The 25,518-nt window shown below is 48.8% G+C and overlaps 1 protein-coding gene across 4 annotated transcripts in view; it reads right to left on the bottom strand.

Moving 5' to 3' along the window:
• PLCD1 (phospholipase C delta 1) overlaps positions 1-25,518 on the bottom strand; it is an 88,842-nt gene that overhangs the window by 43,175 nt on the left and 20,149 nt on the right. For 2 of the 4 annotated variants that reach the window (XM_006120569.4, XM_006120570.5), the window contains exons 2-3: positions 22,098-22,262; positions 642-870 (exon numbers count right to left, since the gene is read on the bottom strand). In XM_006120569.4, the coding sequence (XP_006120631.4) occupies positions 642-870; positions 22,098-22,262 (394 nt within the window). Of the gene's footprint in view, positions 1-641; positions 871-4,195; positions 4,418-21,101; positions 21,236-22,097; positions 22,263-25,518 lie in introns of those variants that run through there. The other 2 variants (XM_089776804.1, XM_075922869.2) reach the window with 2 other exon arrangements.

Raw genomic sequence — 25,518 nt, 5'->3', positions numbered from 1 at the left:
CAAACGCCCTCACTTCTAACATGGCAGCGAATCCCATAGATACTCAGGGATCTACAGCACTGTGTATGAAAGCGGCTCCATTGAAGCCAGGGGAAGAAACTCCCATTGACTTCTATTGGGCCAGGATCTCACCCAATGACTTTGTTTCTCTGCTGCATATTTCCTTCCCCCCTCCTTGTCTGTAGCGTGCCTATATAGCGTGCAAACTCTCCAGGGAACGGGATTCCTCCCACGCTGGTGTAAACGACTCCATTAAAGTCAGTGGAGCTACACTGATGTACAATTGGTGCACGAGAGAGGCCAATCAGATAGTGGCATTACATTTCTACAAAAACCCACAAACACTACAAGCCTTTCACTCACTGCCAGGAAATGCCCAGCCTGGCGCTCATGGTGAATGAAACCAATCCCTGAAGAACCTAGGAACTAATGGCTTTTTTATCCTAAATCCCCAATGAGGCAATTCTTTGTTTAAAGGACTCTCCCATCAGTGTAAACCAGGAGTAATAGTGAGGAGACTCAGTGCCCTGTTCATTGCGCCATTCGACACCCCCACGTGCGCACACATCCCCCATGTGAGACAGACAAGTGCATCTTTGTTGTGGCTGGATAATTAATCGCTTTGGTAAGGCAAAGGATACTGCTGGAGTTTCTGCCGCTGGCTCATGGAATTGTTCTTGGCTATGATTTTCTTCAGGCCTGCAATCCAGTGGTTGGCAACTACTTCAGAATTGGCGATGAGGTCCAGGTTTTTCCGCTGGTCTTTAAAGACGATGGAAAAACAGCAATGCTCAGGGACATCTTTGGCGTACTTTTCCATCCCCTCTGTCTTGTGACCAGGCCTCACATCCCGAATATCTTCAATGGAAACTGTGGAAACAAAGCCTCCTGCTATCAATGGGGAAGTGGGACTAGCCAGTCTTATCTCAGCTCTGAGTGGATATTAACAAATAACTCTTTACTTTTCCTATAATCACTCCCAGAAAGGTCTGCAGGGCTCTTTCCCCCATCTCTCACAAACAACAATCCAAAGGAGGGAACAGCAGTATCAAGGGAAGAGGAAACTCTCCTTTGTTCTTCGCTTCCATCATCCTTTGAACAAGTAAACAGGACTCACGCTGGAAGTAACAATGTGATAGCTACTATTTACAGCACAGGACTGACTGTCAGGAGGCGAGGGTCTACTCCTGACTGTGCTATTGACACGATGTGTGATTCTGTCATTAAGGCCAAGATTTTCCAAACAAAACTACTTTTTTGGGGGGGATGATCAACCTGAAACATGTTTCCAGGGGCTAAATTCATAAAGGAGGTGCTCCTTCCATTCTGAAGTTTATTCTTTAGGGGTCTCAAATGGTGTCCTGAAACAAACACTCAAAATCACTAATATGGCCTTAAGTGCTTTATGCTTTTGAAACCCCATCCGTCAAATGCTTTGAGAGCTTCAGCTATTAGGAACAGTGAGGTTATTTAGACAAGGCCTACATTAGACCTGGAAGGTCAAATTAAGGTATGCCACTCCTGCTACGTAAAATAGCTGGAGTCGACATACCTTAAGTTGAGCTTGGTACTATCTTCACGGAGGTGACCGAAAGAAGTAGTTTCCCATACTCCTCGCGACTGAGAGGAGTACTGGCACCGGAGGTGCCCTCGGTGTTTGATTTAGCGGGTCTTAACTAGACCCGCTAAATCAAATGCCAGAAGATAGATCTCCAGCATAGCAAGTGAGGACGTGGCTGACGTATCTAGAATTAGCTGCAGTATATTTAACAAATGTTGAGGAAGTGTTACTTCTGTGTATAACAACATCTCAGCCCACTGATCATATCAACTTCATCACATCTTATCACAGAAAAATTGCTTTAAAAAAAATCCTAAAAATACAGGACTAATCTTCAATGACAGCAGGATCAGGGCCAGAATACTGGTCCCGTATGTTAATACTGTCTGCCTTCTGTTGAAAGACTATGAAAAAGGAAAGCACTTTGAGCTGGATTCTCTTCTCATGCTGATGTAAACCAAGAGTCACACTAGTGTTACACTGGTATAAATGGGAGGAGAATCAGGTCCATTTTCTTGTTTGTTCAAAATGAAGTGTAAAAGCAGTTGGCCGTTAACAGGCCAAACTATTCCCCTCAGCTAGGCCCATACTACCCTGGTCCCATCCTCATGGGCAGATTTGATCCCCGTTGCTGTCGGGAATCAGAACACCCGGTTCAAACATAAACCACACAATTTGATCTATGTGGCATCATCGGAGAGAAACTGGCCCCAGCTGTAACAACTTAATCCATGCCAAATAATCAAGGTGGCTATTGGAGAAAACCTAAACAAACAGAGAAACAGACACCATATGTGAACAGAAACAAATATTATTAATCTGTGTAACTTGAGGCCTTAAGCACTAATGAGCCGCTCAGTAGGGAGGGAGAGACCTGCAGGGGATACTGCATCAGAGGAAAGGATCCAGTTTATCTGTTTTATTTCCATTGGATGCTTTTGGTTTAGAGAAATAAACCCATCGCTGAAAAAAGGAACTGACATTCTGCTGCTATTCGATTTTTTTTGGTATCCTGGCTCGTGAGTTGACCCACCCATTTTATATGTGGAGGAATTTCCATGGATTAAATCTGAGGTTTCGCATGTGCTAAACCAGTGCTCTCCAAAGCAACACCCCCAGCCAATCCACCCCATGTAAACCAATGGCTGAACAGCAGTAGAGCACAGAACACCCTCTCTCCTAATGACTCAGAGGGATAACTGTGTTAGTCTGTAACTTTATAAGCAACAAGTATTCCTGTAGCACCTTACGCTATGTCTACACAGCAAGCCTTTATTTTGAAATAATGTCGAGCTGGAGGACTTCTCACTCCAGCTCCTATAACCCTCATTTCATGAGGAGTAAGGAAAGTTGAAGAAAGAGTGTTCTTCCTTCGACTTCCTGCTGTGTAGACAGAGCCAAAAGCCGAAACAAGCTATTTAGACTTAAGTTACGCAATTGACGTAAGTGAAGTTGCATAGCTTATTTCAACTTTAGCCCTGCTGTGTAGACGTACCCTTAGAGACTAACAAATATATAGGCTCAAGAGCTTTCATGGGTAAAACCCACTTCTCCGAATGCATCACCGCAGAAGTTTTAACCGTCAATTCCTACATGGTGAGGGCTTTGGAAGAGACGGCTGCTCATGCAAACCAACTTTCCAAAATCACACAGAATTTCCCTCTACACCACCTCACTAGAGTCCTGCTCTAAATTCAGGAGGCCCCTGAGATGCGAGCGCCCGAGTTCCAATCCCCCACACTTACAACCATTGTTGTAAGTGCGGAAGGGGCCAGAAACCCCGACTTAGGTCCTTAGCCTGCATTTACAATGGCGCAGGGTGCCTACCATAAATGTGGGTTCAAGTTACAACGCCCCCGACTTGTGACGCTTCCTCCGGAATGAATAGCGTCACAAGTCGTGGGCCTCCTGTATTTCTAATGATGGGGTTTGGGGGCTCACATGGGACAGTTTGTTCCACAGATAAGGGCCCATCCTTCACTGCTAAGACATATTTCCCTAGCACTTTAATCTTGAATTTCCTCCTTCATTTTAATCACTTTTAAAAAAGTAAAAGTCATGGGAAAACTGAAAAAAAATGGAAGCAGGTGGCATGAGAAAAATTCTTGTTCAACAATTCTTCTGGGGCCATCAGAGGATTGAAATTCAAAAACATGGGAGTAGCTCATAAGCAGAAGTTTGCTCGAGTCAAACAATAAATACAACTTTAGACATTTTTAATCCCATAGGAAATCTAGAACTGGTTCTCTGGAATCCATGGCCCAGAACTCATGATCTAGCAAGGTGAGTCCATTGGGGGAGGAAATGGACGAAGGACTAAAAAAGACTCTGTGGTACACTGCAAGGGGGATTGGGTAGCGAGAGAAGGTAAATGGGAGGCTGGGGACAGGATACTGGGTACCTACCATATGAACCAGTCGTGGGCAACCTGTGGCTGACCCACTGGGGTTCCACCTGAGGCCCACGGATCCCCTGTCAGCCCCTCTCCCCCACGTGTCTCTCTCACACTGGGGCACTGGAGCCCTGCACTTCCTTCTCCTCTCCCTCCCTCCCAAAAGTTTCAGAGGCCATGAATCCTCTGATTCACACTCCGTCCCCGCCCCATCCTCCCAGAGCTTGAACACTGTGAATCACCTGTAGGAAATGCAGGCAGACAGGGAGTCCACGGCTGCAGGTGGAACACCAGTGAGCCACTCAGATGAAGGAGGGCCACTCATGCAGCCCACTGAGTATTTGTGGTTGCCCATCGCTGAGATAAACTAATAATTCCCAAAGGTCTTCTGCGCCACTGAGCACACACAGAATTCGTGTCCCACGCAGATTTCTTCGCTTCCGCATGGACAAGTGTCTTTCTGACAGCAAAGCTAAGAGAGGCGGCAAGAGTGGTCACGTGACCCACCCCAGAAGTCTGGGCCTGTTGTTTTGAGTGCCCAGAGCAGCTAGCAGAAAAGTTAATCGCTGAAAAGTGTGAGGCTGGAGAAGCCCCAGCTGGTGCTCAGTCAGATGCATCTCCCATCTGCCCATCGACCCCCACTGAACCCCCCCCCAACCAAGCCACGCCCCTGCACCCAGGACCACCCACTAAGCCTTAACCAGCTGCAGTCAGACCCACACCCCACCAAGTCCCACTCTCTAAGCACCTGTACCCCCCAATGAGCCCCTCGGCTCCACAATCAGACCCCCCCGCTGAGCCCTAATCACCTTCAATTGGGCCCCCTGCAGAGCCCCATTGCCTGTGCACCTGGAGTCCCTCCAATGAGTGAGTCCCTGTGCATTCAGATCCCCCGTATCCCGACTCCCCACTGAGCCACATACACCCAGACCACCCCACGCAGAACCCTCTCACTAAGCCTCTGTACACTTGGATCCTGCCAGGCTGAGTCTGCCTGCCCACACCTAGGGTGCCTGACATGGTGCACTACTCCTGAGGGAATTCTGCACCACAACTTAAAAATTCCACACACACACATACACAAATTCTGCATGTCATGTTTCAAAATTCCACAAAAATCTGCACATTATTTAGGGTACATCTACACTAGCCCCCTAGATCAATCTAGGGAGGCTAATGAGGGCGACTGAAATTGCAAATCAAGCCCGTGATTTAAATATCCCGCGCTTGATTTGCATGTTCCCGGCTGGTCGCCATTTTAGAAATTCACTAACCCGAAGTAACTGCCCACGTCTACACGCAGCAGTGAAACGAGATTCCGATTTAAAGCCGTAACTCGAATTAGCTGGTAAACCTCATTGCAGGAGGAATACCAGCTAATTCGATTTAGGGGCTTTAAATCGTAATCCCGTTTCACTGCTGCGTGTAGACGTGGGCAGTTACTTCGGGTTAGTGAATTTCTAAAATGGCGACTGGCCAGGAACATGCAAATCAAGCGCAGGATATTTAAATTTGATTTGTAATTTTGGTCGCCGTCATTAGCCTCCCTAGATCGATCTAGGGGGCTAGTGTAGACATACCCATATTTATTTATTTGTTATACATAAATGTGGAGGCTCCAGCATGGAAGGGGGAGCACAGGCGACAGCACAGAAGTGGGAGCTCATTCTGCTACCCCTCTCACCCCCTCCCAGACATGGACCTCTGGGGCAGGCCCAGCCTGTGTGCTATGTCAGGGTTGGGTGCAGCCTCACAACCAATCTCAGGAGGGCCTATTTGAAATCATGGGATGGTGGGCGGGCAAAGCCCGCCCACCTTCTAAAAGCCCCTCCCCAATCTTATCGGAGGAACACTGGACCCATGTTCAACTGATTGCTTGGGACAAATAATGACTAAAGGATCAAGAAGTGCGAGCTAGAGGTTCAAAATAAGGGAGCCAGATGGGGACACCGAGCAGAGAACCCCGGACAGCGCCCACTGCTCCTCAAAGCTGTCGATGGAGCCAGTGGACGCCGCCCAGAGGAACTCTGCCCGGATTCGTGACACAAGGGAGGAGCGGAAATAGGCCCCACAGTCGCAGAGAACCCCCTCGTCTAACATCCTCCTCCTGCTATTATAGATGGCAGCTTTCGCTAAGGCCAGGAGGAGGTTGACGAGGAGGTCTCGCGACTTTGTGGGGCCACGGATTGGGTGTGCGTAAATAAAAAGGTGAGGGGAAAAGTGCAGCCAGAACCTCAGTAAGAGGTTCTGGAGGAGCCGGAATAGGGGCTGTAACCTGGCGCATTCAAGGTAGGCGTGCGCCAGGTTCTCCCTCACGCCGCAAAAGGGGCAGGTGTCTGGGATTGGGGTGAACCGCGCCAAGTACACGCCCGTGCTCATGGCCCCGTGAAGGAGCCGCCAACTGATGTCCCCGACGGGCCGCGGAATTAAGGTGGAATAAATGCTGGCCCATCGGGGTTCCCCACCCTCTATAGGTCTGAGGTAGTCCCGCCACTTTGTATCGGGGCGGGACACGAGGGTGGGGAAATGCAAAGCGTGGAGCACGAGCGTGTACAGCTGTTCCCTGGGCGCGGTCCGGAAACAGACCGGCTGCAGATTTTGCAGCCGGCTGGGGGTCCAAGGGTGGGGAGGCCGGGGGGGCCCGCGAGACAGGGGCCCGATAAAGAGGGACGGAGGCTTTGCAGGAGGGGAGGGGCGGGGCATTCCCTCTCGCAGGGCTCTCTGTAGGAGATCGCGAGCGAGCTGCGACAAAGCCGCCTTCACCTCCTGGAGTAGGCGCAGGGGGATTCGAGGGGTGGAGAGCCCCATGCGTTGAGCGAGCGCTCGGGGATCCACCCAGTCCCCCCTGTCGTAGTCCAGGAGGTCCCCGACCATGGTGGTTTCTGCCAGGATCAGCCTCCGGCGCACCGAGGGAGACTCCGCCACCTGCACGCGCAAGGCTGGATTGTGGAGCAGGGGCTCCGCGAGGAGGTCTGCTCCCTCGGAGGCCACAACGGACCTGGTCGCCAGAAACAGCTTCCAGGTCTGGAGGAGGTCCTGGTAGAATTCCGGCAGTTCTGAGAGGTCTCGCGGAAGGCCCCTCGGCTGGATGAAAAAGAGCTGCCGGTCGTATCGGAGCCCTCGGAGGCGGCGGAGGAAGGCGTGCCCCAAAATGCTCCATGCCGGAGAGGGGCTGCAGGATGCTCTCCCGCCTCCGTACAGCCAGTCCCCTGCGCTCCTCACTGCCATGCTGGAGCCTCCACATGTATTTATTGACATAAAAATTGCAGATTATGACAATAGAGTCTGCAGAATATTTTTGTGTTTGGAGCAGAGCTTTTAAGTTTTTGCTGCAGAATTCCCTCAGGAGTAACTAATCAAACAAGAGCTTTGGGGACATCTTGTGAGTGTGGGGATGTTTAAAAGACATATATTGGGTGGATAGGATTTAAAGCTTTAACCAGCTCAAAGAATGCATTCATCTCTAAAGACAAGAGCTGAAGTCAAAGTAAGTGAGCTGGTCTATTTCCAAACATTATCTCTTTGCTGCCATTGGAAAATCTGGGACCAGGCCTGGTACAAAAAAACCAAACAAACACATCTAAAGCTGGGCCCCAAACTAAGCAATCGCTATGTACAGCAGGGACACACAGATCAGCTAACTGAAAAGAAATCAGAAGCAGCCTAGAAAGGGAAGAGACTTTTATAGCGGAGGAACAAACATGGGACACATTTAGCCATGAGAAAGACCCAATGCAGGTTCCTGGAGTCGCATGGGTGTAACTGAGAACAGAACATAAGCTAGAAAGTTTATCGCTGCTTCCTGTTTTGCCTGGATGTTATTATCTACAAAGGAGTTTGTATTTAGGCTAATGCCTGCAGCAAAACACGGGGAGAGACTTGCATAGTTCTGGCCCGGGGACATCAGTGCAAACAGATAATCTGCTTTAAATATACCTCCTACCTTTTTACAGGTGAAGGTTCATGTGTAGACATGCCTGTAGTTTCCAAACCACCCCTGTGCAGCAGGCTTTATTATGATTGTACCTTCTCAGGCGGCTAACCTGAGAAACAGAAAAGTTAAAGGTACGATCACACAGCATGTAAGTGTCAGAGTTGGAAATGGAAACCAGGAATCCTTAACACTTGTCACCTGCTCTAGCTACCAGACAACATTCCTCTGCTTATTAATTAGCTGACAGTACTGAGTGGTATTCACTGACATAGTTATAGCATGTGAGGCTAAATCAAACTCAGTGAATCAGCTTTATTTACTGCCAAGAAATGTAAATGAGAGGTTTACCCACCTGCCAATCGCTAGCCACTATATTTGCATACAGGACTGTACACCAAGGTACAACTCTGTTTCTATCCAGCTGCCTTTCCATTTAAACTCTGCAAGATTTGTCTGGCACTCTGTCAAGAACAGATAACAGACACTACCCAACCACAAAGCCACAGCATCAACTAGGACATCTGCAGTGAGACAGCCTGAATTTCACAATAAACCCAACATGCCGGGCACAACAAGCATCCACATTATTCTGTGTGTTTAACAGGATAATGTAGTTTCTTTCAGCTGCACGCCAGATCATTAAAATGATTGGGGATTTTGTAACCTATTGCCTGGAATTCAACAAATCTCCCTTCACAGAGAAAGTCCAGGGTTGTAAATCGCTGCTCCTTATTTCGGGAAAAAACCCACATCCCAAGCACCAAGTGCAAATAGGCTCCCAGAATTGGGAGCGTAAGCTACTCCCCTAGGGGGTTTTGTAGCCAGACATGAACGGCATCTTGGTTTCCGCCCTCCGCCCCCAGAGAGCAAGAGAAAGGCAGTCAGCCTTTGATGCCTTGGGAACGCAGGTGTGCTGCCTGTCCCTGACTCTACCATAAACAGAAACTAGACAGTAAATGGGCTAGCTGACGACCCAGGGCCTCCCGCTGTCCTGATGGCTAGTACCAGTAATTGACACACCTGCACTGTCCCAGGAGAGGAATCTTCACCCATCACATACCAGAGGTGCCCATTGTCTGCACTTTCCCAGGTGTGAATTATGCTTTGCACCCTTCGTGGGAAACTTGGCATTCAAAGCCATTTTCCTAATTGGCCACTTGAGACCAGGAAGAAGCCTTCATAACCCAAGGGGTATAAAGAGGGTTTAGTAGCCCACCCCATTTGAGCTCCAATCATCTACACCTGCTGGCAGGTATTGCTTGACTCCCGAGGTCTGTGGGACGCCCAACCTCGCCCTACTTCTTCCCGAGGGATTGAGAGAAAGACGCTGGCCACACCAAGTCTGGAACGCAGGGGTGAGAATATATATCTGCTAGTATCTATTTTGCATGCATTTAATAAGAGCTCAGAGAACCAAAAGGGTTTCATGGTACCAGTAAGTGACTTCTTAGTGTAATTTCTGTCCTGTCCTTTATAGTGGCTGTGTTATCTGTAACACAGTAGTAGCATTTAACAGCTAAGTTTACCGTGTAACAATAAAATAGTAACTGTTTAAACTTTAACCTGACTCCTTCAGTTGCTGTAACAGAACCAAGCACAATTTAAAAGAACTTCAGCCAGTCATAAGGAACAGGTATACGAAGAGCTTGGGCATTTTGGATCGTGTCACTCCCAGGTGACAGATCCATTGGGGCATCTCTCAGTCTTCCCTAGACTGCCCGCTGCGAAGGGATCGTGTATCCTAGCAGCTAAAATCTGAGATGTAATAGGCTCTTCCTATAAACAGGGGCGTCTGTCAGCCTGCCCTCAGCGATGGGACCCCGGTCCTAGCAGTAAAGTCTTGGACGTTAAACCTTTTTCTCAGTAACACACACACACACACACACCCTGCCCTGACCGTCGGCTGACAGGTTTACCTACAGCTCTCTCCCAAGAACTGATGCCCTGACCACAGCTATTGTGCTTTAAATCAGCAGTGTAGACAAACTTTAGATTTACATGCGTTTTACAAGAGCTTGGTGCATGCATTTTAAGTTCAGTACAAGATTCTTTCTATACTTCACTTGTCTAGCTTTTTATATCATGCTGCCCACCATGGTTTTAGATACTTGTTTAGATAGCCTTTAGATTCCCTTTGATGTACTATTAGACTCACCCACTTATCACCGCTGCCCTTATACATAACCTCTGAATTTGGCCCTAAAACATGACATGCCCTGTCCCAATCCATGCAGAACGTGTGCTATGAAGAATAGGGACAATATTTCACCAGCAGGCTGCCCAGCAGGCAAACAGCCCCAGATATGCAGACGTCTGGTTTAAAATGCAAAGCTAGGCAGGAAAGAAAACTTGAGTAACTTTGATACACACTAATTATCAACTGACTTAGCAGTGAGATGGTTTTGTTTTCACTGGAACTGGAGCCTTGCATAACACATTCCCATCCGCAAATCTTTCCTGAGAAACCATACTGCCAATTGGAGGGGAGAAGGGTCCTTTCAATGGACTGGTTGAGTATCTAGTTCTGCCATGTCACCTTTCTCTTTGCACCTCTCCACTGGCTCCCTCTGCTCAAACACAGCAAACCGAGGCTACTTCATGTGTAAAGCCCTTTCAGCCAAGCTGCACCCTACCTATCGCTCTTCTTCAGTACTAAAAAGTCAGTTCCTGCTTCTGATCAATCCCTCAGACCCACCGCCATTGCCCACTTGTTACGTTTTCATTCAAGCACCGTGGGGCTTTCTCTCATGCTGCCCCCACATGCTTGAGAGACTCTCCCTGTAAACATCTCCTTTAAACCCCTACTTTAAGCTCTCCTTTTCCAGTAAAGCCTTAAAAGATCTTGACCCCCCCCCATGCTGGCTGCTGGTCTGCAGAGTCCACTGTGCTGACCAACACTATCTCACTGAATCTATGTACTTCTCCATGTATCTGTCTGTAGCTATCTGTGGTCTCTTGTCTTATACTTGGTTGTAAGCTTTTGTGGTTAATTCTGAGTACAGAGCCTAGTAGGGATGTGAAAGCTTCACCAGTCCTGGTTAACCAGTGGGGGCTGGAGCAGCTTTGTTGCTGAAAATCATAAAATCACATCTCTAAAAAACTTCTGTCTCCCCTACCTTCAGCTGCCATTGGGCACAAGGGCACTAGTTTATTAGTACTGAATAAATATTAAGGATGTCCCTGCTTGGCACCATGTCAAGCCCTTTCTTTTTTTTTTTTCTTTTTTTTTCTACAGGAAATGTTGCTGGGCTGATGATTAAAATGTTGCATCCACTGGCTCGGTAATACCAGTAACCCTGACTTGTAACCCTTTTAACTTTTCAGAAGCATTTTAAAGGAAACACCTAAAGTCCCATAATAGCTCAGTCATGAATGGCTTTCAGATAAACAGTGATAGTCATAAATGTAACAGGTTTTACATTAATCTTGCACCCAAACTGTACAGAAACATATCCTTTACAGGGCCAGAAGTTGAAGTCAGCAAAGTCCAGTGGGAAGTGAGGCATTTTTTAAACAGTGGGAATAATAACAGTGTAAGAACAGTCACATCTTCTGCCTATTCATTTTATTTGATGAGTCCTCGTGCTTGTATTAGAAGGAGTAAATAACACTAGCTCAGGGTATGTCCACACTACCCCCCTAGTTCGAACTAGGGGGGGGTAATGTAGTCATACGGAGTTGCAAATGAAGCCCGGGATTTGAATTTCCCGGGCTTCATTTGCATGAAGCCGGCTGGCGCCATTTTTAAATGCCGTGCTAGTTCGGACTGCGTGGAACGAGGCGTACAGCTAGTTTGGATTAGGAAGCCTAATCCGAACTAGCTAGTTCGTGCCGCGTGTAGCCGCGTGGCACGCAGTCCGAACTAGCCAGCATTTAAAAATGGCGCCGGACGGCTTCATGCAAATGAAGCCCGGGAAATTCAAATCCCGGGCTTCATTTGCAACTCCGTATGACTACATTACCCCCCCTAGTTCGAACTAGGGGGGTAGTGTAGACATACCCTCATTTACTTTCTCCATACCAGTCATGATTTTATAGACCTCTACCATATATCCCCCCCCCCCTTTAGTTGCCTCTTTTCCAAGCTAAAAAGTCCCAGTCTTACTAATCTCCCCTTCAAATCAAGCATTAGAACACATTCTCAAGGGATGTAGCAAATACTCCATAAGGCACCTGAACCTCAGCTCTCATGAGGAACTACAGTGACACTTCTTGATCAAAGTTTTTGAGAGGAATTTTTTTTAGGCTTCAATTTTTCAACGAACCCCTAACATTTTCCACAGAAAGCAGACACTTTTCATGAAAATTTTCATTCCCGCAGAAAACAATTTCAGAGTCGAGTTTTCAACCAGCCCTTTGCCAATATAGACAAGGCCTTACTGAATTAAGTTAAACCAAGTTAAGCTGGAACTACACTGGTTTAAGGGGGTCTATATTAAGGATTTCCAGCAGTTTAATGAGATGGATTAAAAATCAACTTTAGGTAAAGCAGTGCAACTTTTTAGTATGGCCAAGGGCTATGTGATTTGGCCATAGTTTAATGATAGGATAGACTCAGGACTGGCAAAAGGAAAAGTATGTTCTCAGGCCTTCACCAGAGGAGCATACCACCTTCTCCATTAATTAACGCAGTGCTGTTTGTAACAGGCTTTCAGGATGGAAAGTGCTAGGTATTGTTCTGACTGGCTATTTGCCAGTTTCCCAAAGCAGACATTTCCTCTTGGCCATCTGTTAGTCCTGTCACTAGAATGGGTTATCAAGAGACCAACCTAATCTTTTCCACTGAAAGCCTGGAGCCATGTTTTTGCAGGGGGGTGGGTCGTTCCCAGACAGAAATCCTTCTCACGAGCACATGCCCATGGGAGAAGATAAGTGGTAGCCACAATGATGCTGCCGCTGTAGTTGAGTGGCAGGTAACACAATACAGAGTGCCAAGCCTGACTTCTCTGAAGTGAATAAAGCACACTAGGGGCTCCTGGCTGACTTGCCGTCTTGCAAAGTATACGGACAAGAAGCCACCATGCGGGGTGGAGGCCTGAATACACCATGCTGGCTCTACATCTGTCCCCCATCTCCCAGGCGTGACCAAGGAGCCCTGCTTTGTCTGGTATATCTAATGCAGGCTGCATATCAAAGGGGACTCACTTTGCTTGGGTGTGTTCAGGGGGCAGAGAGGTGCAAAGACCCTTCCGTCTCTTCATATCCTGATCCCCGTCCCGGGTTGAAGCAAAAGTGAGAGCAGGGACTGCTCCCGCCTACTGCTCCCAGGACACAGGACAACCCAATGGGAGCAGGAACTTGGCTCTGCTGCTCCAAATCAATCAATGGACCAGACATGCTGCAAAGGAGCCCAAAGCATGCACTATCCTAAGAAGAGATGCAACGGGTCAGCTCCATCTGTGCAGTCCCTGAAGCCGTTGAGCTGTTCCCTACTCCTGCCGAAATCGTGTCACTTCAGACCAACCCAGCTGGCCTCTGCCACAATCTGGCCCTAAGCGCTGTGGGCTGCAGACAGCGCAGCAAAAGCTGTATCCCCACCCACACCAGCCCAGCCTGGAGCAGCCTCTACCTATGGTGGGCCAGCCAGCTGGCAAGACGCTAGCCACAGCAGGCCGGGCTGCAGCAGCCCCTTGCCTATGGCAGCTTGGCCAGCAGGACCCCAGCTAATGCGGATGCTGCCTGGAGCCGCCCCCTCTCACATGGGCTAGGGCTGGGCTGGCGCAGCTCCCTGCCTGTAGCACCTGGAACGCGTGACCCTTAGCCCACAGAGGCAGCGGGACAGCAGCCCTGGTGGAACCCCAGCCCAGTTGCTCTGCATCAGCCCTCCAATGGTGAATCAGTTAAATTATATCCTTTTACTCCTTTAACAGATTCACTATTTCAATTGGTATTTACATCCCTAGCATCAGCCCCTATGAACACTTTCGCAAGAGCATCTGGACTAGCTCCAGGGATCTTCCTAAATCCTGATGTAGATTCCAGGGCCCAGATTCTCAACTGTACGGAGGCACCTAACTCCCATTGAAATCAATGGGAGTTAGGGGCCTAAATATGTTTGAAAATCTGGGCCCAACTTTCTAAGCTCCTGCTGTACTTGGACTGGATAGATTATTCCCCTTCGCTTCCTGCCCTAGGTAGCTGTGTGTGGCGTTTCCATGGGCTATGAAATATACACTTGTTTCAAAATATCTAAACAGCTGACTACTAACATTCAGTATTTTCCCACCTCCTCCCCCCTTCTTTCTCCTGCTCCCCATCCTCCATTCCCACCACTCTCCCATGAGAGTTCTCACCAATGTTCCCTGTAAGCTGAGTGGTTGGGAAGCCACCGAGGAAAGATTCAGGTGTCACCCAGCTAATTAGCAGAGTGCACACAGCCACTTGCAGCCGACAGCATGTGTTTCTATTGTTGGTGCACATCCGCACACGCCTTAGTACACATAGCAAAATTTATTCCACACACAAATGGGGAAAAATTGGAGGAAACAAAGGTCACATGACCATATGCATTTACTGGGCCTCTGTGTCTTTTATGATTTCTGTTATAGTAAGGAAAGGGAGGGTCACTGCAATGTAATCATTCCAGCTTAAAAGCAAAACCAGAATGCCTGGCAGTGCAACAGGGCTTTAGCATTATGGGCAGGGTTCCCTGTAAGGTGCATTCCTACGCAGGTGCACACCAAGAATTTCATTCCCACCCACTCCCTTAGCAGAGCTGTGGGGACAGGAGCAGCTGGGCAGTCACCATATAGCCTGAGTGGCAGCTGCCAGAGCTGGAGCCTGGGCTGTGGTACTAAAAATAGCACCGTGGCCTCAGTTCAAGTCCCGGCACACAGGGCATGCTGACCCATGTACCAGGACAGGAGGTGCTCCTGGACTGGGACCGCAGTAATAAAAATAGCACCATGGCCCTGGCTCCAGCCGCAGCACACAGGGCAGCAGCCCTCCATGCTGCCCCGCCAGGCAGGTGCAGGTGTTAGGGTGGCAGAAGGGAAGGGGCAGGGCAATAACTAAGGGGAAGGTGGAGGGAGGACAGGAAGGGATTTGTGCTAAGAGGAGAGGAGGGGGGCCAGGGCAGGAGAAGAAAGGGGAAGGCACCATGGGGCAGGGTGGAAGACAGACAAATGCCAGGGAGCCAAGGGGAGACAATGAGAGGAAAGGGCTGGAGGAGGTGGGGAGGGATGTCAGTGAGGATGGGAGAAGGGAGGGGACAGGGTGATGCTTGGAGAGGAAAGGGGAAGGGCAGATGGGAGAAGCAATGAGGCAAGAGGAAGGAAGAGGAGAGGAGACGAGTGGGTGCTGGGAGAAGAGGGATTGAAAGGAGGGGTAGTCATGAGGAAGGTGGGGATTGGAGCTGGTCATGTGCGAGGGCACAGAGGGGCATGAGAAGAACTGGGGCAGAGGGTGAGCACCAGGAAGGAAGAGGGCAACGGGGGCAAGTGTTGGGAGGGCAGGGGCAGTGAGGAAAGGGGGAGGCAGCAGGAGGGTGCAGGGGTAAGGGAAGGTGCAGATGCCAGGAGGATTGTGGGGGTGAAGCAGAAGGGCAAACATGGGGAGGGGAGGGATGGGCACCAGAGGGCAGAGAAGAGAGGCAGGGCAGGTGGGGAGAGGGACGTGTTAGGAGAGGGCATGGGGAGGGATCTAGAGCAGGGGTGGGGGGAAGAGATGGGCTGGTGCAGGAGTCAGAGAGGATGGGGAGGCAGGTCCCCAAAGGGCTGAGGGGCATGAGAAGGGCAGGAGCCAGGACCCCAGAGGAGGGTGAGGAGCAGCAGCAGGCACCAGGGGAGCAGATGGGGCAAGGGGTGGGTAGGAGACATGGCAGCAGAGGGGAAAAGGGAGAGGTGCCATACATCCAAACCAGCGCACATGACCTCAATGTTGGTGCACAAGACAAAACTCACTCCGCTCGTGGACGGAAAATCTTAAGAGGGAACACTGATTATGGGCCAGATTTTCACCCACAATGAGGTTCAGTTTTTCAAAAGAGTTTGGCAGTTGTCAGCCCCCATTGTAACTTTCATGGCCGGACTGCCAAAAGAGCCCAGCATCCAATGTGCACCCACGGTACTATGCCCCTTTGACAATCTGGCCCTGGAGGTCTCACAGAACCATGCCAGGATCACAGAAATCAATGGACTCCTGTACTAGCTTGCTCCACAGGAAGGGCAGATTAGATCACAGACGAGTTCTGTAGCTAAACAGAGACACCAGTCTCCCATGCTGTCAAGCCGGCATCTTTCACGTACCCTGAATTCAACGCGATTTTAAATATATCATCCGAACATGTAAAAACATAAAGGACTTAAGGTTCTGGGTCAATAACTAATGTTTGGTTTGAAACTCTCATTGGTGTTGACAGACTTGCCGGGTCTCTGGGCAAGGAGAGCAGGGGCCCAGCCCTGCGTTCCCGGAAGAGGCGGAACTGCACCTCCCTTAGAGCCACCCATAGCATTCCCTGTGTCACGCCAGTGGTGATTTAAAGGCCTAGGGCTCCCACTGCCACTTCTCCTGTGGTAGCAGCGGCAGCCAGGAACCTTGGTCCCTTTTGAATCTCCAGGCCCCAGAGCAATTGCCCTTTTTCCTCTCCACCCCCAACCACTGGCGGGCCTGGCAATTTGATTACAACCCACTGATGTAGGTTACAGGTCCCCACTGTGCCTGACCCACAGAGGATGTGAGTTTTGTTACAGTCCTCAGTCACAGCCGGGCTTTGAATCTCAAGCTGTCAAAACGTGTGTGTTTCACCCAAGAGGATCCCATTAGTGTCCACCCCACAATGGCTCAAAATAATATTATTTCTGTAAGACTATACATCCAGCCACCACAATTGCAGGAAATCTCTCAGCTCAGAAGTATGACCTGTGCCCTGCTGAGAGGTTATTACGCTGGGGTTCTTAGCTATGCAGCAGATTAGATTTACCAAGAGACCTCTCCGCTTTCACATTACTGATTCTTTTTTTCTTTTTCACACAGATTCCAAACTAAAACCCAAAGTAGCAGTACATTTTTTTTAAAAAGGCAAGCACCCAACATAACTTGTGTTCCTTGTTAGCTTTCTACATCAGGGATGTTAAATTGCATTTAATCAGCTAATCGAGTAGTTGATGGAATTTCCTTCAACTAGTCGATAAGGGGGGAAACTGCAGAACCGCAGCGGGGTTAGCCACCCAGCTTTTACTCCATTCAAAAAGCAGAGACACAGCGGGGGAACGGGCGCGAGCTGAGAATCAACTGTCCCAGCTCATGCGCCTCTGCTTTTTAAATGGAGTAAGCAGGCGGCTCTTACTCCATTTAAAAAGCAGAGGCGCAGCATGGCTCTTACTCCATTTAAAAAGCAGAGGTGCAGCGTCTGGGAACAGGTGCGACCTGGGACAGCTGATTCCCAGTTCACCCCAGTTCCCCACTGACCTCTGCCTCCCCTTCCCTCCAGCAAAGACAGTGCTAGGGGGAACTGGCTGATAGCTGCCTTTGACTCCTCAACTAGTCGAACAGTGACTCGACTAGACGCTTACATCCCTATTCTCCATTCTGTGATATTTTATTTTAAATGGTGATCTGCATTTTCTTTCTCTTGCTTTTTTTTTTTTTTCCAACACAAGACCAGCAAAAGAGGGCAACCATAGCATAATGCCTGGCAAACTACCCCAGCTATGTGTAATCCTCTATATGCCCAGGGCCATAAAACTAAAACCAATTTATGCTGAATGAACAGGAAAACATGCACATATATCCTTGTGCAAGCCCAGAAGATCACAGATGATCAAACAAACTGAAACCATTACCAGCTCTATCCCAGCGAGTGCTATTAAAGGTCTAGAAAACATGACCTATGGGGGAAGACTGAACGAATTGGGCTTGTTTAGTTTAGAAAAGAGAAGTCTGAGAGGAGGCATGATAGCAGTTTTCAAGTATCTATTACAAGGAGGAGGAAGAAAAAATGTTTTCCTTGGCCTCTGATGATAGGACAAGAAGCAATGGGCTTAAACTGCAGCAAGGGAGGTTTAGGTTGGACATTAAGAAAAACTTCCTAACTGTCAAGGTGGTTAAACACTGGAATAAATTGCCTAGGGAGGTTGTGGAATCTCCATCATTGGAGAGATTTAAGAGCAGATTGAATAGACACCTATCAGGGATGATCTTCTAGACAGTGCTTGGTCCTGCCGTGAGGGCAGGGGACTGGACTTGGTGACCTCTCGAGGTCCCTTCCAGTTCTAGCGTTCTATGATTCTATGAAGCAATTGTTCAGAACCCACCGGGATGGAATGCAAATGCTCAACACAAACATGCACCAGCAAAGCATGCTGGTTATACCGGAACTCAGGAGATCTTGGTCCAGTTCCTGGCTCTGCTGCAAACTTCCAGTATGACTTTGGGCAAGTCACTTAATCTGCCTGTGCCTGAGCTCTCCCTTGTCTATTTAAGTTCCTCAGGCCAAAGACAATGTGTGGACAGCACCTAGTACATTGGGACCTGAGCTTAGTTGAGCCCCCTACATGCTACTTGAATATAAGAACATAAGAACATAAGAATGGCCGTACTGGGTCAGACCAAAGGTCCATCTAGCCCAGTAGCCTGTCTACCGACAGTGGCCACAACCAGGTGCCCCAGAGGGGGTGGACCAAAGACAATGATCAAGCGATTTGTCACCTGCCATCCCTCTCCAGCCTCTGACAAACAGAGGCCAGGGACACCAATTCTATCTCCTGGCTAATAGCCTTTTATGGACCTACCCTCCATGAAATTATCTAGCTTCTCTTTAAACTCTGTTATAGTCCTAGCCTTCACAGCCTCCTCTGGCAAGGCGTTCCACAGGTTGACTACGCGCTGTGTGAAGAAGAACTTTCTTTTATTAGTTTTAAACCTGCTACCCATTAACTTCATTTGATGTCCTCTTGTTCTTCTATTATGGGAATTAATAAACAACTTTTCTTTATTCACCCTCGCCACACCACTCATGATTTTATATACCTCTATCATATCCCCCCTTAGTCTCCTCTTTTCTAAACTGAAAAGTCCCAGTCGCTTTAACCTCTCTTCATATGGGACCCGTTCCAAACCCCTAATCATTTTAGTTGCCCTTTTCTGAACCCTTTCTAAAGTCAAAATATCTTTTTTGAGGTGAGGAGACTACATCTGTGCACAGTATTCAAGATGTGGGCGTACCATAGTTTTATACAGGGGCAGTAAGATAGTCTGTGTCTTATTTTCTATCCCTTTCTTAATAATTCCTAGCATCCGATTTGCCTTTTTGACAGCCGCTGCACACTGTGTGGAAGTTTTCCGAGAACTATCCATGATAACTCCAAGATCTATATATAATAGATATAATATAACATTGTGGACGGTTCGGTTAATCTGTCATGTGTTCGGATACTATGGTGATGGCTTACAATCAGAGCTGTCCCATCCATAGGACAGTTCAGGGCAGCCACCCCAAGACTCCCTCTTTGGGGGGCCCATGGTGGCCACCTTAACTGTTCCATGGATGGATCCTACAGCAGCCCGGGGGATTACCTGGGGCACCTGGCACAAGGTGGTAACAAGGGTCGGGCCTCCCCTCCTACACTCACCACAGCAGTGGGAGCCTGCTCCGCCCCACCCTGCTGCCCTCTCTCTGCCCACTGCTCTCAGCTTCACCGTAGCTCCACCTCCCACCGACGCGGTAAGTGGAGGGGGACGACTCCTGCTGCCGCCCCACGCCAGGCCCCCCGGTAATCCCCCGGATCATATTGCTCAGGAGACGAGGGGGCAAGGGCAGGGCTTGGGGGAAGGAATGGAGCAGAGGTGGGGTGGAGGTGGGGCATGCGGCAGAGGTGTTGCCCTGAGCCCTGTGCCTGGGACACTGAGGGGGAGGGTGCCCCAGACCCATGCCCCTGCTAGGGAGGGTTCTGTTTACAATATTAAAGAAACGAAATACACATATGAATAGATCAAATTCTAATACAGTTCCCTAAAACCCTTAAAAGCCCAGTGTATTCTAGGCCTTAGCAAGCCTGGAGAATACTCACATGCCATTTCCTTTTTTCTATGTGAGCTGTATGCTATTTTAATTCACACCCTTGTTTGTTTTGTACCTGGGCAAGGACTTTATGATGATTACTTTCATTTATACCTCTAACCTATATAGAATGGGACTTAACTGCAGAGAAACAGAGAGTTATCAAGGACCTTAATTATTATTTCTATTACAGAGGTGGCTGAAAACTTTCACTGAATGTAGGGCCTCATAATGCTAGACACTGTCTATCTAATGAGACACGGTCCCTATTCTGAAAAGTTTACTGCATACACGGTCAGGGTAGGCCAAAGGAAATATGATAGTCCCATAACAGATAGGAATGGAAGCATAGAGAGATTTAGCAATACACATCAGGGGTCTATGGCAGAGCTAGGAACTGAAGCCTAACAGCCTGAGTCCTATTCCAGTGTTTTAACAAGACCATCCTTCCTCTCTATAACAGGCAACCATTATACAAACTACCTGTGCGATGTGACCGTGCATTGCAGCACACTATAAAAATATATTTGGCAATATTCACCTGGGAGCTTATAAAACAAACGTCAGGGCAGGAGAGTTGTGTCAGATCAACTCCCCGCCAGCTGAGAAAGAGAGCAAAAAGTAAACACAAATTGCCAGGTAGCCCTCCTCGTGCACAGACAGGAGAGCTTACTGTTGTTAATACCCAGGCCCTTTTTCCCCCCAGCCTCTGCCAGATTTGTCTCCCTCTCTCCTCACAGCATGTAGCAGTTCAGAATCACGGGTCACTCTCAGAGGTGTGTCTGAGCAGGAAAGCCCAAACTGGCCATATCTATCCCTAAATTGAACTTCAGGGGGCAGGCAGTAGAATTCGACCCCCTGAGCATGTGGCAGATGTTAGGGTGGAGGGCAACTGCTTGATGTCGCCTCTTCCTTACGGGGTCAGTTCCAGGAGGGTATTTAATAGCTGCGGGTAATACCCACACAGGGCTCTCCCCTGTCTTTTGCCCGGCCCGCCAGGCGGAGGGGGGGCCCCAGGGAAGGACCCTGCGCTGCTGGCAGGGAAAGGATGCAACAAGCTCTGTCCTATATCTCCCTGTAGAAGGCATTGAGTGCTAGCCCTGCCTGACCTGCCGCCTGGTGAGCACTGACCTGTGGAGTCCCGGCCCCAGGTCCCTAGTACTGTTAAGGGTTAACCGGGTATGGTATCTGGTTAATTGGTAAACACATGCCTTACCAGCTAACCGGTACACTGGAGCATCCCTCCTCCGCTGGCGACCCCAGTTAACTATTCTGGATGGGTTTTATATCGTAGTCTCTGCTGCCCCTTATCTCCAGTCCCTGCTTTTGTGCTGCCTGCCTCTTCCCTGCAACACCCTTGCCCATCTGGGCTCCCTTTCCCCTCCCCTCCAGATGGTTTGTGCGTGGATGCAAGTAAAATCTGGGTTGCAGATTTCGGATCGGATGATGAGTTGAGCCTGGTGGATGTGGATCAGATGCAGATCCACATTTTAGTGCCTGCCCAAGGCTCTACCTGATGGGCATACAAGTTATAAACAGTGAGGTTGTCGGGGTGGCTGTGGCACAGCTGGGTTTTCTCTGCACACATTCAATGCCAATGGTGGTGCTGGGGTTTTCTATGGCTGACAAGGATGGGCAGGATTCGTGTTTCTAAATCACTCATGGAACAACCTTGTTCCCTTGGCTTTGCTGGGACAAGCTACACCTGCCTCCTGCCCTTTCCCTTCGATCGCTACAGAGCTCCCTTTCACGCTGAGGCCTGACTCTGGGCCTCGCTATTTCCTCTGCCCCTCGCTCTGCTTCCCCACTGCAGGTTCCCCACAGTGGCAGTAAAAGCTTTGTGCTACAGTTTTACAGCTTTATCCTGTCATCCCGTTCTAGGGGAAGCATGCTGGAAGTGATTCTTTCCCCCTGCATACCACCCCGGGGGCATACAGCAGCCCTTACCAGCCCACAAACCCAAGGGATGCTGGGAGACATAAACTCCCCTCAGAGCTGCCTAGGTGATGCCAGGGGACATTTCAGTCCCTAAAGTCGCCTTGACTGCAGAAGGCACCCTGAGCACCGGACCAGACTCGCGGACTGTGCGTGGAATGCCTTCTTCCTGCTTTTATTTCCTCTCTCCTGGGCCTACACTCCCCACCACTCACCTCTCCAGACCCTGTATCGCTGGGCATCACGTTGTTCCTAGGATAAAGGAACAGTCACTTACAGAGCTGTGATTCCGGAGACTTCAGCAGCCTCTTGGATTCCTGCCATATGGTTTTGCAGTCTTCCTGGAGCTTGTAAAACCTCTCCTTTCTCCAAGAGCCTGACTTCACTTTCAGCAGCTGGCTGCCCTTCAAGAGGAACATCAGGTCCCCATCATCTTGCAGGCCTACGGAGAAGAGCATTAGCATTAGTGTAATAATGAATGTCTATGTATACAGTGCTTTCCATCCAACAGAATCCCTAAGTCCTATATACACACCAATTAAATGCTCTGGGCACAATGTAAGGGGAGGGAGAATTTAGGAAACACTGGGGTAAACTCCTCCTCTGCTAAACAAAAAAATGACAGGATCTCTTTCTTTCCCACACAGAGACTGGGCTCTTGCTTTTATAGTCTTGTGCACAAGATTACCATGTAATAAAACCCCATGATACTGAAATTATCTTCTTCACAAGGGCTGTGTTCATGCTGTTTAGATGTCAAAAACCAGTGATTAGGATGCAAACAGAGGAGGTATTGAGCTCCAATAGTACAGAGGAGGAAGTAGAGGCTTGTGGTGCAGGCACAGAATTGAGACTCAGGAGTAGGGATGTAAAATCCCATTTTAAAAGGTAGCCGGCAGCCCAGCGGAGGGTTGGAAGCAGCCGGGGTGGAGCAGACCGTGCCCGTGGCATCAGGGGCCACTCCAGCCATTCTATAGTGGGTGTGGGGGCCACTCCAGCCCTGTGGGCTGGAAAGACCTATCCACCCACCCCCGTTTAATCAGTTAACCAGTTAAATGTAACAATCGGTTAACTAACTAAATGGGATTTTATATCCCTCACCTCGAGAGGTCATCAAGTCCAGTCCCCTATCCTCACGGCAGGACCAAGCACCATCTAGATCAGGGGTTCCCAACCTTTTTCGGTCCCCGTACCCTTTGGCTTTTAGTAAACCTTCCTGTACCCCCTATTCAATATGAAAGGAAATAAATTCCTGATTCTAGAATCCACAACTTTTTTCACTAACACTACTACTTTTGGAATATTTCAATTAGGATAATCTAGTTATTTACCAAATATTCCCCGTACTCCCTTGACAAGCTTCTCATATCCCCTGGGGGTACATGTACCCCAGGTTGGGAACCCCTGATCTAGATCATCCTTGTCTATCTAACCTGCTCTTAAATATCTCCAATGATGGAGATTCCACAACCTCCCTAGGCATTTTATTAACCATCCTGACTGTCAGGAAGTTTTTAGCGCACTCTGTGGCTCAGATAAGAATCTCTTGTGGCACATCAGCAGCAAAGGCCTGACAGGTCAGCCAGGAAACCTAACTAGGTTTAGCTAGGCCTGAAAGAGGAATGACAGCATCTTCCTTAGAACTGAAATGTGTCTAAGCTACAGGCGGAGCTGGGGATGGGGGTGGAGAGATGGGGGGGGGGGGGAAGAGGAGTAGCAGATCACCTGAGTCAGCGCTGCCAACCCCAAGTCTTCAGAGTTTATGAGCCAGCCCCCAAAACTGGTGTGGCCAGTTTGCTGCAGATGTCTTTTGTTCTTTGTTTGAACAGCACTTAGCGCAGTGGGGCCCTGAATGACTGGGATTCACAGGTGTCATGGCAATACAAACCCTATATAATGTAATAACAACAGGAGAGCCAGGAGCATGCACCCAACTGCACCGACGTGTGCTTGTGGGTTGGAGAAGAGGCAGCAAGACTGCGCTGTATGAGACTGAAGATACCATTTTAGGCTGCCAAACACAGCCCGAGAGCTTGGTAAAGAAGACGTTGGATTTGGGGATTTCATGCACCTTCCTAGCAAGGCTCTCACCGCACCTTAAAAACAAGTAACAAACCTCACGGCTCTCTGTGAAATGGGCGAGTGTTCTCGCATCCCCTGACACAGGAACACAGGGGCTTCCAGACATTAACATGCAACTTGCCCAATGTCACCCCAGGGAGCTCTTAGCAAAGTGGAAATACCACCCAGGTACTCTGGGCCTTAATCACAGGAATCTTCCTCTCCTTGATACCACCAAGCCATTGCTCTAGAATCTCCTCCAGAATGCAGGACCAGGCCGCCGCCTCAATCCAGCACTGTGCACACTGCCATGTGCCTTGCCATATGTGCCCTGGGGAAGGAGGGCAGACTTCACCGCCTACCGTTTTCCTCCTCATACATTTCACCAGCACTAGACACACTGTACAGAAGCTGAGAAGTAGGCATAGGATCCTGAGGCAGGCATAGCTGTCAGAAGAAAGGGGTCTTACAGGAAATGCAGAAATGAGAGAATCAATGCTCACAAATCAGACATCAGAAATCTACACACAAAGAAACCTGTCAGCCAGCATTTTAATCAAACTGGCCATTCCCTAAAGACCTGACAACATGCATCTTACTACAAAGAGATTTTAACACCAGATTACAGAGGGAAACTTCAGAACTTTTATTTATGCTAAAATTCCATCCTTGCGAATGGGCCTTAATATAGATAATTACCTTACACATTATAAAGACAGCCTCCCCACTTTTGATATTCGTAGTAACTCCAGATTAGCCACTTAATTGACTCTTACAATAAGCAATTTCCTCCTTCCTTGTCTCTTCTTTGCCCTTGCCCCCACCTTCTGTTCTATGTAGCTGATTCAAGCTTCCATAGCTGTGCTGTGGATTTCCCCCAGGGTCTGTGCGCAGAGACTGTGCTTTACTCCCTCTGACCCCATTCCTTGAACAGGAAGAAGGCAAGGCTGAGAATTTCAGGAAAGAAAGGGATAAAGGGATGTAACTGGCCCTTCTCCCCACCACAACCTTAAATCTCCGCCCCCCACCTCCTGGCCGCCAGTCATTGGATGGCTCAGGAGGCTGGTATAGTATGGTGTACTGAAGAAAGGTACCTGGGTGTTACAGTAGATCACAAGTCTAACAATGGCAAAATAAATTAATAAAATAAATAAAAGCCCAAACATCACTGTGGGATATACTAGCAGTGGTGTTGTGAGCAAGACATGAGAAGTAATTCTTCCACTCTACTCTGTGCAGATCAGGCCTAGTACTGCATCGAGTTCTGGGTGCCACATTTCAGGAAAGAGGAGGATACATTGGAGAAGGTTCAAAGAAGAGCAACAAAAATGATTGAAGGTCTACAGAACATGACCAATGTATGAAATAAGAAATTTTCAGCAGTTACATGGTTACCCCATTACACAATTTTTAACATGCCTAGTGTGAAGACTGAAAAAATTGGGTTTGATTAGTCTGGAGTAGTGGCAACTAGTGACAGAGGAAGGGGGGGGGCATTCTCCTCATCTCCCTGTCCCCTTGCTCTACCCCTGCCCATCTCACCTCTTCCCAGCATTCTCTGGGGAGGCACAGACCGGGAGGTGTACCGCATGGGTTGGAGCCACCTGACCTGCCCCTTCCCTGCCACAGCTGCCTGT

Source organism: Pelodiscus sinensis, chromosome 2 (genome assembly GCF_052426305.1).
Source record: "Pelodiscus sinensis isolate ZL-2025 chromosome 2, ASM5242630v1, whole genome shotgun sequence".
Taxonomy (NCBI): Eukaryota; Metazoa; Chordata; order Testudines; family Trionychidae; genus Pelodiscus; species Pelodiscus sinensis.
The sequence above is the reverse complement of the archived record's forward strand: the minus strand, read 5'-3'. Positions and strand labels throughout refer to the sequence as shown.